Below are 14049 nucleotides of genomic sequence, written 5' to 3' on the forward strand. Positions count from 1 at the left end.
AGAACCTAGCAGAGTCCTCAACTTCTCTCTGAGCTCTGGTGCCTGTCTGCCTTGTATCATCACTGCCTGTGACTCCTGATGGCTGGGAGAGGCTCCTGTGCAGGTGGTAGCTGTCCTTGTCCCTGATGGGCAGGCTCCATCTTCCAGGCCTCTGTCCAGCCAGCTACATGCACAGTGCCATGGGCCACAGTGCAGAGAGAACAGCTCCTTTTCTCCTACCCTTCAAGGGGACCTTCCGGTCACTCCGTGATGTTCTGCAAAGTTCACCTATCCCTGGATTTATCCAACCATTGAAACAAAACAAAACCAAAAAAAAAAAAAAAAGGCTTTATTCTGCTTCTGAGCTACTAGTTTGCATATTACAAATCTCTTCTGTTTACATCTTTGCCCCCAGAGCCTTAAACCTGGGGTGTAGCCCCCAGGAAAGGCATGTACTCAAAAAAGCCACCACCGAACACAGGGACAGCTTTTGTATCCTGCTGACCTCCCCTTCTCTCCAGCTCTCCCGCAGCCCCAAGGCTCTGAGACGTGTGTTCTGCACCATGAACTCTCCTCCAGGATGTCTGCACTTTCAAGTCTTAACTTCCTGTTTTAACTTGGACCTTTCCTCAAAAAAGGAGTATGCACCATTTACTCCAAACAACAGTTTATCTGGATGTGAAGTCTCCATCTGTCCTGGAAGGAACTCAACCCTTCTTAGTAACTCTCCTCAACTCTGTAGTGAAGACCTAACTTGCCCTAGCAAGAAACCCAAATAACCCAATAAAAAATGAGCAAAGGACCTAAATGGACATTTTTCCAAAGAAGATACATGAATGGCCAATAGATGCATGAAAAGATACTCATCATCACTCATCATCAGGGAAATTCAAATCAAAACCACAGTGAGATGCCACCTCATACCTGTTAGGATGATTATTTCAAAAAGGCAAGAAACCACAAGTGTTGGTGAGGATGTGGACAGAAGGAAACCTCTTGCATTGTTGCTGGGAATGCAAACTGATACAGCCGCTGTGGAAAACAGTATGGAAAATCCTCAAAACATTAAAGATACAAATACCATATGACCCACTAATTCTGCTTCTGGAAATACATCCAAGGGAAATGAAAACGCTATGTTGAAGAGATACATGAACCCCTATGTTCACAGCAGCATTATTTACAATATGTCGAGATGGAAACATCCTAAGTATCCATTGATGGATGAATAGATAGAGAATTTGTATACACACACACACACACACACACACGCACGCACGCACACACAATGGAATATTACTTGGCCATAAAGAGGAAACCCCACCACTTATGACAACATGAATAGACTGTGAAGGTGTTATGCTAAGTGAAATGTTAGAGAAACACAATACTGTATGATCTCACTTATATGTGTAATCTTACAAAAACAAAACAAAACCAAACCCAAACACCCAAATTCATAGTAAGAGAGATCAGATCTGTAGTCACCATAGGTAAAGGGGGTAGAGGGAGGGTGAAGAGAATGACAGTGGTCAAAACAAACTTCCAGTTATAAAATAAGTAAGTACAGGGGATGTAATGTACAACATGATCACTGTAATTAATTAACACTGCTGTATGGAATCTTGTTAAATTGTTAAGAGAGTAAATCCTAAGAGTTCTCATCACAAGGGAAAAAACATTTTTTCTTTTTTTGTTCTATATAAATGAGATGATGGGTGTTAACCAGACTTATTATGGTAATCATTTCGTAATATATATAAGTTAAATCATTATGCTGTACACCTTAGACCTACACAGTGCTATAGGTCAATTATATCGCAATAAAACTTGGGGGGAAAACCTATTCAAAAATTTTAAAACGACAGCAACAAAAAAACTTACCCAGAGAGATCTGGCCTTTGTCCCAGCTCTTGGGAGGTAACTTCTAAGCCCATGGAATAAAGAATTTGTAACCGGTTCCTGGGAAGGAGCCCCTAAATCCTTGGGACTTCCCAAGGTATAAGAGTGTCAGGGCCTTAAGAGTTTATGCTAATTAGGCCACTCAGGGTAGGGACCAGCATCACCTTGAGGCCACAGTGGTTATCAGCCAAACCTCCAGGGCGGGGCTGGAGGATGAGGTCAACTGAAGGGGTCAATGATCCAATCAATCACATTTACAGAACAACACCCCAGTTATATTCTGGACAGCATAGTTCAGGTGAACTGCCCTGGTTGGCAGTACTCTGTGCGCTGTCATACATTAAAGTGCTGGGGAGGTGGCATGTTTGGACCCAATGGGGAGGAAACAGAAGAAGCTTCATGTTTGGGACCTTCCTAGAACTCAACCTCTGTGTCTGTTCTTTTGGCTGGGTGTTACTGGTATCCCTTTGCTGTAACACAGCTATCGCCTTCTGTATAGTACCTTCCTGAGTTCTATGGGTCACTCTAGCAAACTACAGAGCCTGAGAAGGTAGTGGGAACTTTCAAATTTTTAGCCAAACAGCGAAAAGTGAGGGTGGACTGGCGACCCTCTCTGATGGGAGAGCAGCCTTGTGGAGGCTATGCCCTTAACCTGGGAAACGTAACCCAACTCCACATAGTTGGTATCAGAAGTCATTGCATGGAGTTTGGCAAACCCACTGCAGTCCAGTGGAAGGATCCAAAATATGGCCGAAGGACCTTCCTCATACACTTATCTGGATCCTCTCCTTCACAAAGCGTCAGGCCCTGTAATAAGCCCCAAAGCATGGGGACAACTTAGCGGTATTCTTTTCTGTGTGAACTGAGGAAATCAGTAGGGAGAGGAAGGTCAGACAGCAGGGAAAGGCAGTGGACAGGAAAAGAGAAGGAAAGCCTCGGGAGGAAAGAGCAGTGGTACACCAGGGCCGAGGAGTCCTGTTCCCTGAGTGAGCAGTGGGGGTGCTTGGACCTCAGCAGGGCCCCGGGGATTAGACTCAGGCAGCAGGGCAGGTTGTGGGGTGTTGACAGACAACCGACTTGTAAACCAGGAAGATTATGGCTCTTTTTCGTAATGAGCTGAGGACATATTTAAGTTCCATTTACAAAGTGGTCATTCCTGAAAACCCGAGATAGACATGTTTTGTGAAGGGGCTCCTTATCGCTAAAGGCCTATGGACTGGAGGTGATCTGGACTGACCCCCACCTGATGTCACTCATCTTTTGCCAAAGTCCTAAACCTGGAGGAATGGCATGCCCGAGTGCCAAGACAGGAGAGAGTCTTTGCCCATTACGTTCCTTCTACCCAGAGAAAGAACCCCAGATCAGCTTTTCCACAAGAGCAGCAGAGTTTCCAAGATGCCACCCGTACTTGGAAGAAGCCAGGCTGAAATACTATTCAAGTCAAACTTTCTTGATATTACTCTATCTTTCCCCAGGAGGACTGCACTAAAACAAATTCGGACACCTGTGGCCTCTTCCTTCTGTGCAAACAAAAAGCCAGCAGCAACCCCAAGCTGATAAGATTAATCTAAAGAACAAATTATGGTGTAATTTCCTATGCTGATACTTTGTAGTTAATTTTAAAAAAAGGTTTCATTTTCCTATTGGTATGATTTCACAGGAACATTTTACCTGTTTCTGTGAGGTATTTTTTCTCCTGGAAGAGAGGTGCTGATTGGCCCCAAACGAATGACAACCTGGTGTAATGAAAATTTCCAATTTCCCTCATTTTCCCTCAGTTTCAGCAATTTTAAATCTATATATAGAGATATCTTCGTCAGAATTGCATTGTTTCTCTCTTTTAGTAAACGGATTTGTCTCAGATTGTCACTGCAAATAGAGATCTATTAATGGATCTCACCTCCCAACTGATTCCAGCTCTGGTCTGCTTACTAGCATTTACCAGCACCTTCGTCCACGGCCAGAACTTCAATAATACGTTGAAAGAGATCATCAAAACGTTGAATATCCTCACAGCGAGAAACGTGAGTAAGATATCTGGCACCATCTCTCCAGATGTTCTGGTGATGCCGTGGGTATTTCTTAGACTATGAGAACATCAGGACTTCCAAAGAAGTTGATGGTTGGTGACAGACAGGGAGCTGTGCAGAGATTTCTCTGCAGGAGATTTTTGGTCCTGAGGGATGGTAGGAAATTTACTTGGTTGGAGGGAGGGAGAGCTGCCCAGCAAGGATCCCTCCGTACAGTCGGAAGTGACTCTGTCTCTTGCTCTCTCTCGTTCCCGTCGGGGCCAGGACTCGTGCATGGAGCTGACCGTCATGGACGTCTTGGCAGCCCCAAAGGTAAGAGCTATCCCAGGGTCTGCTTTGGCAGATTAGTGACTTGGGAAAGGAAGGCCAAGTGTTTCTTGTTTGAACTTTTAGAAACTTCTTTTACACAGAAAGTGAATGGCCCAAATTAACTATAAGCTGTTAGATGTTTTTAAAGCATGAGAATTCTGATCTTTACTCTCAAACATGTTTTGGTGTTTCTGGTTTCACTTGATTTACAAGATGGGTAATAGGAAGCTTGGATTTTGTCGTCTTAAATCAGATCCTGGTCAAGGAAAAGTTCTTTCTTTTCCTCCTACACTGCAACCTAGTACCTGGAATATAGGAGGCACTCAGTAAAGGCCTGTTGAAGGGGAGAGTTTTTCCGGCCCATACATTTCTGAAAAACCAAATACCCTCACAAAAAGAGATATGGAGATTACAGGTTGAAGGAGCTTTCATTTTGTCTAAGAGACTTCCTATGGCAACAGAGGAGGTATCGCCAGAGCCCCTCCTTTTCCGCAGCCTGGTCACCTAACAGCCCACCGGCTCCCCGGGCGGCTGTCCAGAGACCCTCAGCTGCTCCGTCCTGCCAAGCCCCTTCCAGCCTGGTCCAGAACGGCCCAGCTGCACGGGGACCCACACATCCCTGGCTTTGGCTGCTCGGGCATCTCGCCTTTCCGCCTCCTGTGCCGTCTCACCCCCGCCCCTCTATCTTTAGTGGGAGGAGACAGATTTGACAGCTGATAGTGCATTTTCTCTGACAAACATATGACTACAGCCATGTCAATAGCTTTGTGCACATCAGTTCCTGTTTTCATGGAAACACAAGACTGAGAATGAAAAACCCAAAGCTTCAATTTACCAGTGGTCTCCTAACCACTTGCTTTCCACGTGGACCAGAGGGGATCAGTTGGCCAGGAGTGCAGCCATGCAGGCTGGGCATGGCCACACCCCAGCACCTGGGCCAGAGGACAGACCCATCCTTCTGGGTGAGGAAAACTGTTCTTCAGGCTTTGTCTGAACTATCTCATTTCATTAAAGATTAGTCCCGGAGTCTGATACACAATAATATATAATACTATAATCATATATATAATATTGATGCGTAATGTATTATTATGGAATAATATATATAATATATTATATATACATTATGCAATTTTGTCCTTTAGAATCTCATCCCATTTCAGACTCTGTCCATCAGGAAGGAGGTTGGAAGAACTTGAAGATTTTATACATACGTAGAATTCTATAATACATACATAACATCTATTAACATGTTATATATATATAGAAATAGCCAAGAGTCCACTGGGCTGTGCTCTGGGTTCTCCAGATGGCAGTGCACTGCTGAAGGGGCTCCATCAAAGCCAAGGGCTGGGACCCAAAGTGCTAAGGGTCTGGAAATGACACAGCCTGTCATTTTAGCCACAGTTTTGCCATTAACTAGCTATGTGGCCTTTGGCCAGTCTCCATATCTCTTTGTGCCTCAGTCTCCACACTGGAAGATATGAAAGTGATTTTGACAGTTGGCTGATATCCAATTCTTGAGTCAGTGGAACGTGTTACTGTAAAATGATGTAACTCTTGGTTAAAGGCAAAAACTGGTTATAAAGGAGCAGTAATTCTAAGGAGGGGCCAGGGGATAGAAATGATCCAACCCTCTGTGACTTCATGCCCAGGGGCAACTCCACTCTAGGCCATCTCTAGAAGGCCAGGCCTGCCCTCACCCCTGCTGAGGCACAGGCCAGGACATGCCACTGTCCTGCCGTTCTTGGCCTTCCTCTCCACCAGTTACCACATGCTCCCCTCACCACATGGGTAGACGTCTGCTAAAAAAGTCCCTGTTGTCCTGCTTCACTCCTACCTGCCTTCCTCAAACTGCTTCTACCCCTCTGGCATTAACCATCTTCATTGTTCCCTTTTCTTTTCCTCAAAAACACAGCACTGCTTTCTTATCCATTAAGATATTACAGAATAAGGAAAGGCTGCTATTTTCTTTGTGTTGCCAAAGAAGGACATCTTTCCCAAATCCCATGTATTAGTTTCCTTTCTTTGGGGGATCAAGAATTCTATTATCTCCAAGTTGGGTGGATCCTGCTGTTGGCAGTGGCTGGAAAGAAAGTGCTGATCTACCCAGGTATCTATGAAATTAAGGTGGTCTGAGATAGATCAAAATGGAGAACAAGCAAGCTGGCTGGTCCAAGATGGATTTCTTATGTGGACCATTAGTTGGAGGTATTTCCTGCTTTCCAAAGAAAGCTCAAGTCCATGATTCCTCAGAGAACTCTATGCCAACCCTCGACAACCCCCCCCCCCCTTTTTTAAGTAAAAGTGAAAGACTTTTCACAAGTAGTATTTGGGCAGAAGTGGAGATAATGAGTACAACACAAAGGGGACTAGATTTTTACGGCCCTCAACGAAGCTAGTCAAGGACCACGTTAGAAATCTAACAGTCTCTGCCACAGGAGAAAGCCTGGAAGGTATTCTCCCATTTGCTTCTACTCCCATGAGGGTCAGGCTTGTTTCCGGCAAAGGCCTAGGCCCCCCTGTTGAAGCTCCTTTCCTTGAGCAGTCCTAAACTACAAGGCCCATCAGGCTGTCCGAGCGTGCCCCCTGCACTAGGCAGGACACGCTCGGGAAGCAAAAGCTGGAGAAGCAGGGAACAGCATCCTGTAGCTGCGATACCAGTGCAACTGAAACTTTGAGGTCTTAACTAAAACTTCCTTTAGAATTAGTGCTTTTAAAGTTTTTCCATGAGATTCAAATTCTTTTCAATTCCTATTTTATCCTAGTGACCTTTAGAACATCCTTTGAAGAATGTGTTCAGAGACAATTATATATAAGGCCATATACTCAAAACTGACAGGGTTTAATTTCTTTTTTTTTAAGTTTTTTTTTAATTTTTAAATTTTTTAATGTTTATGTTTTAGAGAGAGCAAGAGAAGAAAGAGCACAAACAGGGGAGGGGCAGAGAGAGAGGGAGACACAGAATCTGAAGCAGGCTCCAGGCTCTGAGCTGTCAGCACAGAGCCTGATGCGGGGCTTGAACTCACAGATCATGCTATCATGACCTGAGCCGAAGTCGGACGTTTAACTGACTGAGTCACCCAGGGGCGCCAAGGGAGCTTAATTTCTAGGCTCTAAGCCAAAGTTTTAGAAAAGTTTTCATTCCGTTTTGAAGAAAAAATAAGCAAAGAGGCTCTTGTCCTCTTGGTCTTCCTGAACCTCATTGTTCTCTCCAGCAGCACAGCTGGTGTCTGCCTTTCCTTTGCCTTCACCACCTCGGCTCACCCACTAAGCCTCCAAAGACAGGGAGATTTACGGGAGGTTTCTGGACTGTCAGAGCCCAGAGATACTGGTACTGCTTTCAAGTTTCCAACTAGAATCAGAGACCAGGAGGGCTCCTGTCTGGTTCGTTAAGTCCGCGTCCTCCCAAAGGCCTTGCCCATGGGCCAGGAAGGCCCACAGGGCAAAGGGGAAGCTTCTATAGTCTGGGATTCTAATGCCTCCATCTGGGTCTGGGTCTTCCCGGAAAAAAACCCTAAATTATGAAATACACTTCTAGAATTTAGCCTAAAGAAATACGAGATGAACATAAAGATTTACACAGATGACTCACTGCCACTTTATTTTACGGAAGCAAAAAACTGCAACGATCGGGTATGAACCAATTACAGTACAAAGATGCCACAGGTTCCCATGCAGCTCTCAACCCCATGGTCTTAAACACTAGTGAATACTTAATGTTTATACTATCTAGTGTGTGAAAAGGCTACAAAACAGTATCAATAGTTGATCTCCATTTTTAAAAAAGTATTTTTAAAGGGGCGCCTGGGTAGCTCAATTGGTTAAGCCTCCATTTCTTGATTTAGGCTCGGGTCATGATCTCATGCTTTGTGGGTTTGAGCCCTGCATCAGGCTTTGCACTGGCCATGGAGTCTGCTTGGCATTCTGTCTCTCCCTTTCTCTGACCCTTCAGCGCTTACACTCTCCCTCCCTCTCTCCCTGTCTCTCTCAAAATATATAAATAAACTTCAAAAAACATTTAGGGGCGCCTAGGTGATTCAGTTGGTTAAGAGTCCAACTTCAGCTCGGGTCATGATCTCATGGTTTGCAAATTCAAGCCTCACATCTGGTTCTCTGCTGTCAGCGCAGAGGCCACTTCAGATCCTCTGCCTCCCTCTCTCCGCACTGCCCCCTGTCCCCCCACCCCTGCTGGCTTGCATGTGTGCACACACTCTCTCTCTCTCAAAAATAAACGTTAAAATAAAATTTTTTTAATAAAAAATAATTTTTAAACTGTAAGGTATTTATCAAAACATCAAAAGTTACCTCTCTCTGGCTGGTGGAGTAATGAGTGAATTTCATCTTTGCTGAATATATATCACCTTTATAGTAGACATATATTACCTCAATAATCAGAAAAAAAAAATGCAGGAACTTAAAAAAAAAAAAACTGCCCAGACGGTACTTGTCATATAAATCCCCTGGAGATTTTGTCAATGGAACTTGTGATCTAGTGCGTCTAGGGGGCGGGCTTGAGATTCTGCATTTCTAACAAGCTCCCAGGCGATGCCCGTGCTGCTATTTCATGGACCACACTTTGCGCGGCAAGGGACCAACAAAGCATGTTCTCGAAGAGGCTAGAGACAGCTTTATCTGAGCTGGATCAGGTTCAAGCTAAGACCACTCTCCACGCTCTGTGCTTTTTGTTCTTCAGTGCAAAGTGGGAGGACACACTGGGCCTGATTCAGACTGAGTTACAATCCCTCTCCCAGGTTCCCCGAAAGAGCTGTTTCCCCCACTGGACACTCCCTCTTCTAAAGCCTGAATGTCCCCACGAAGAGTCATATAATCAGACACACATCAGGACTACTGCATCCCACCAAGGTTCTCATGCTGCACATCCCAGACCAAAGGCCTCTACAGAAGCTGTGTCCACAGCCCAGCTCAGGGGCACCCTCTCCCAGAAGTTTCCTCTGATCTCACACCTAGCCCCAACCCTGGCACACCCCTCTAGCTGTATGGGCTAATGTCTGATCTCCTCACATGGACCCCAAGCTTTGCACACACTGCCATCTCCTGTGGGGAGGGCCAAGTGGAGAATGCTACCCAAAGCACCAGGCCACAGGATGGGCACTCATTTATTCAACAAGCATGAAGGATCTCTGGGAAACCTGGACTTTAAAACCTTATAGCAACGAGACAGAGCAGAATCTGACTACAAGCTCACGCAGACACCTACAGAACAGCACGTGTGGTGGAGAGAAACAGACGTGGGCTATAGACAGATGGCTCTACATTCAAATCCCTGCTCTGTCACGTACTCAGCTGAGTGACTTTACTCAGGTACCTTTTCAGCAACACCATCTGAGGGAAAAGAGAAGGTTGCTGCACTTGCAGGTAAGTAGGAGAGATGTTTACTGTGACCAGCAGCCTTCAGTCACATGGAAGGAATTCTTGAGTACCTGATCCATAGTTGAGCAAACTCACTTTCTCCACTTGTCCTCCTGGAAAGAAGCAATCACAAGGAAAACCCTCTCCCCCATGGTCAAAACAGAGCTAGCGCATGGCTAACTGTGGCATTTTTCTTTCTAGAACACAAGTGACAAGGAAATCTTCTGCAGAGCCACAACCGTACTCCGGCAGATCTATACACATCACAACTGCTCCACCAAATTCCTCAAAGGACTCGACAGGAACCTCAGCAGCATGGCAAACAGGGTGAGCTGCTTGATGCCCAACAGCTTGGCTCCTGATGGACAGGAACCTCACGTCTAAATGTTCCTCCTTCAGAGTTGTAGTAACCTTGCTTAATCAACCCATTCATTCATTCAGCAAGTATTTGTTGAGGCTCTGTGAGTGCAAGGGGCTGCTCTAGGCACTGGGGAAACAGTGCCTGCTCTCACAGAATGTTCTAGTGAGTGAGTCAGGAAAGCAAACTAACATGTAATACTATGTCCAGTAGTGATATGTGCTATGAAAAAACCTGTTAAGAATAAAGAATAGAAGGGTCATGAAAAAGAGGGCTGATTTAACAACTGATGACATCATCTGAACAAATATTTAAATTATGTGAGGGAGCAGGCCACATGACTAACTGGGGAAAGAACATTCCAGGCAGAGGAAATTCTTGTGCAAAGGTCCTGAGGTAGAAATGAGGTTCACATGTTCGAAGATTAGTAGGAAAGCCAGTGTGATTGGATCAGATTGAGCAAGGGGGATTTTAATAGATCACACATGGTCTTTGCACTCTACCCCAAGCATGGGAGGATATATCCACAGGGTTTTGAGCAGAGACTCCAGTCTAATTTATGTGATTTAAAATGATCACTCTGGTTGTTGTGTGGTGAATAAACTGAATGAGACTAAGCACAGAAGCACGCTGGCCCACCAGGTGGTCATCCCACTAATCCAGGTTGGAGGGAACAGCAGTTTTGCAGGTGAGAGCGATACAGGCTGTGAGCTTTGGAATACAGCTGAAAACAGAGCCAGGAGAACCATCATCACGGGTGAGGGAATGAGTAGAAGGTGGCCTCTTGGTTCCTGGCCAGAGCCCTTTGGGAGATGGCTGGTGTTGTTTACAGATTTTGAGGACTGGGTGCGGCAGGGATGGGGGCTGAGTGCAGGATCGGGAGTTCAATTTATAAATACTAGGTGTGAGGTGCCTCCTGGATAGCCAAGTGGAGATGTTGAGATTGTTGGACTGAGCCCAGAAGCACTCTCACATACAGAGGTCAGGAAGAAGAGGTCGGCAGGAGAGCTGAGAAGTAGCCAGTGAAGCAAGAGTGAAATCAAAGATTGTGTGGTGTCCCAGACAGCAAGTGAACAGACTCTTTTAATAAGGAAGGAGGCATCAACTGTGTCAAATGTACCAGAAGGTCAAGTCAGATGAAGAGGAGAACGGCCAGTGGATCTGGCCTGACAGAGGACAGGGGGGATGCCGATATCTATGGAGATTCAGCACTGAAAGCTTGATTAGAGCGGGTTCCACAGAGAATGGTGGTGGGGAGGAGTGGAAAGCAAGGGGAAGTGAGGACAGAAAACTCTTCTGAGGTGTTTTTCTATTAGGCTGCCTAGAAGTGGAACAAGAGCTGAAGGACAGGTGTGGATTCAGGGAAATTCTTTTGAGGTGGGGCATATATGCAGCAGGTTAACACTCCAGAAGGCATGATCCAGGGGAGCGGGGAGAATCGACGGTGTGCAAAAGAGGAAGAGCCAAGAGTAGATGTTATCTAGGGCCAAGTGCAGGAATTGGGGACATTAACCCCCTTACTGCGCCTGCCCCCCTCATTTGTAAGGTAAAGTAATGGAATAGAGTGCTGCCACTACGCTCATTCCCTCTTTTAATCCTCTTCATTATCTCATGGAATAGGCACAATTGTCCCCCTTTTATAAGGGAAAACACTGACGCTTTTATAAATGAAGTAGTGTGTCCTAAGCAACTTAATTAATAAAGTGGCAGAGCAGAGCTGAGCCCCAAACTGAAGCAGTGTCCTGGGATCCTTTCCACCCGTGATGCTGCCAAGCTGGAGGGGTGCTGTTCATGGGCAGGAGAGAACGGAACGACTCTCTGTCTCAGCAGACCAGCTGGCCATGCGGAAGGCCCAGGATGGCTGCAGGCAGGTCTGAGGCTCCACCTCACGTTAAGCCCCAAAGCAGCATGGAGTGGTGACACTCTCCCCCCCACCTCCCGCAGGGTCTGTGGCACCCCTCAGAGGCTGACAGTGAAGGTAACCATTTCTAGGAGTTTATTAGCATGCACAGAAGAGGCCTGGTGGCAGAGAGGGACTGCCAATGAAACTAGACTGGAGGAGTGAGGAGGCCCTGGTCAGAAATAATTGCTTGGGTAGCAAGGGCCACAGCAGGCTTGACTCAGTAGACAGGCAGGAAAGACAGACTCAATTACTTAGCTAATGAAATTACAAGCTAATGAAATGTTTCTTTTGCAGACCTGTTCTGTGAATGAAGTCAAGAAGAGTACACTGAAAGACTTCTTGGAAAGGCTAAAAGCGATCATGCAAAAGAAATACTCAAAGCACTGAAGCTGAATATCTTAATTTATGAATTTTTTAATTACTTTATTTTAAAAATATTTATATATTTATAATTCATTATAAAATAAAGTATATGTAGAACCCAACAGTACGGTGTCCCTTCAATGGCATCAGCTGTATTTACTTGACAACTTTTGGGGAAACCATTGTAATTTACCAAGAGTCTAAAATTGGTGTGGGTGTAAAAGTGGAAACACTGTTTTCCTCTCCAGATGGGGACTCAATGCACAAAAGGATTAAAGAATAGAAGGCCACACAAGATGTAAATGAGAAGAGAGCTTGTAGAGTGTGGGTTCCTGAGTCTTACTAACTAGCAACTAATTGTGAATTGAAAGGTGTTAACTGGACGCTTAGAACGTTCATCTCCCAGTGGCACAAGGCTGTCGCCCTGAGTCTATGGGCAGGGGCAGGGATGAAGTCCAGCACAACACGTGGATCTGCAGTGAACGATATCTAAAGCCCTGATAATGTCAGTTCCCTTGACGATGTAAGACTTTCAAATCTTAGGACCAACCAATAGACAAAGCACAGACAACTTAATTGTAATTATACAACGGGCTGTGAATGCTATCAACCTGACAATGTAAGAGGTACAGCTGAAAATGGTTGAGGGGCAAAAGCAGAAGGAAAGACAGGTGAGGCTCCCCCAGCTTACTGGTGGAAGGGATCAGTTGAACAGCACTGAGGAGGATGGAACAAAAACAAGAGATTTAAGTATTCAAAATTGCAAAGGTAACATAAGATCTAAAAATAATTTACTATAAAAAATTGGGGGGGGGGCACCTGGGTGGCTCAGTCGGTTAAGCGTCCAGCTTTGGCTCAGGTCATAATCTCACAGTTTGTGGGTTCGAGCCCCACTTTGCGCTCTGTGCTGACAGCTCAGAGCCTGGAGCCTACTTTGGATTCTGTGTCTCCCTCTCTGCCCCTCCCCTGCTCTCTCTCTCTCTCAAAAAAAAATAAACATTTTAAAAAATTTGGAAGGGGCAGTATAAATGGGGTAAACCCTTACTTTTCAAGAGGGAAATCAACACACAATATCTAATGTTGGAAAATTAACATTAGATAATGTTAATGGTGTGGCTGGAGGTGGGAACAGGAGAGGTAACTGTACTACTCTGCCCTCATGCATGTTGTAAGTTTTTGTCATAAAAAGTGGACAAAAGCCCATAGTGAGTGAACTGAGAAATCTTTGGAATTATGCTAGTAGCCACCATAAAAACTAAAAACTGAAAAAGGAAGGTGGTTTGCTGGCAATGGGACTTGGAGTAAGGATCAGGGAAAGCAAGACACAAGACTGCTGGCTTTCCATGTTAAGGCCGTGGCCATGTGCATACATAAATGATAAAATGTTTTTTTTTTTTATTTTTTAATTTTTTTGATCTTCCCAAATTTACTTACTTGAGAGAGAGAGAGAGAGAGAGAGAGAGAGAGAGCGCGAGTGCGAGAGCATGCACACTGAAGAGGCAGACACAGAGGAGAGGCAGAGAATCCCAAGCAGGCTCTGCACAGTCAGCAGGGAGCCCATTGTGAGGCTTGAACCCACAAACCATGATATCAGGAACTGAGCCAAAGTAGGATGCTTAACCCACTGAGCCACCCAGACACCCCAATAAGTGTTTTTTGAAAATTAAAGAACTAAAAATGACAAAGACAAATGCTGGTGAAGATGCAGAAGAGTCAGAACCCTCATATATTGCCAGTGTGAGTGGGACCAAGGTGCAGCCACTTTGGAAAATAGTGTGACAGTTTCTCAAAAGGTTACACGCAGTTCCTATATGCCCCAGCAATTTTAATCC

The 14049-nt window shown here is 45.2% G+C and overlaps 1 protein-coding gene across 1 annotated transcript; it reads left to right on the forward strand.

The window, feature by feature from the left end:
* The first annotated feature begins 3396 nt into the window (after nt 1-3396).
* On the forward strand, nt 3397-12241 carry IL4 (interleukin 4). Its single transcript, XM_045483273.1, has 4 exons — nt 3397-3905; nt 4176-4223; nt 9795-9920; nt 12149-12241. The coding sequence occupies exons 1-4, from the start codon at nt 3771-3773 to the stop codon at nt 12239-12241; spliced, it is 402 nt and encodes a 133-aa protein (XP_045339229.1). The 5' UTR covers nt 3397-3770.
* Nucleotides 12242-14049: the final 1808 nt, after the last annotated feature.

This window comes from Leopardus geoffroyi, chromosome A1 (assembly GCF_018350155.1).
Source record: "Leopardus geoffroyi isolate Oge1 chromosome A1, O.geoffroyi_Oge1_pat1.0, whole genome shotgun sequence".
Lineage (NCBI taxonomy): Eukaryota > Metazoa > Chordata > Mammalia > Carnivora > Felidae > Leopardus > Leopardus geoffroyi.

Bases quoted from the DNA above. Each gene is read 5' to 3' on its own strand.
- IL4 (XM_045483273.1), top strand. From the start codon at position 3,771: ATGGATCTCACCTCCCAACTGATTCCAGCTCTGGTCTGCTTACTAGCA. The intron at 4,224-9,794 runs GTAAGAGCTATC...TTTTCTTTCTAG, and splicing joins ACGTCTTGGCAGCCCCAAAG to AACACAAGTGACAAGGAAAT. The intron at 9,921-12,148 runs GTGAGCTGCTTG...TTTCTTTTGCAG, and splicing joins TCAGCAGCATGGCAAACAGG to ACCTGTTCTGTGAATGAAGT.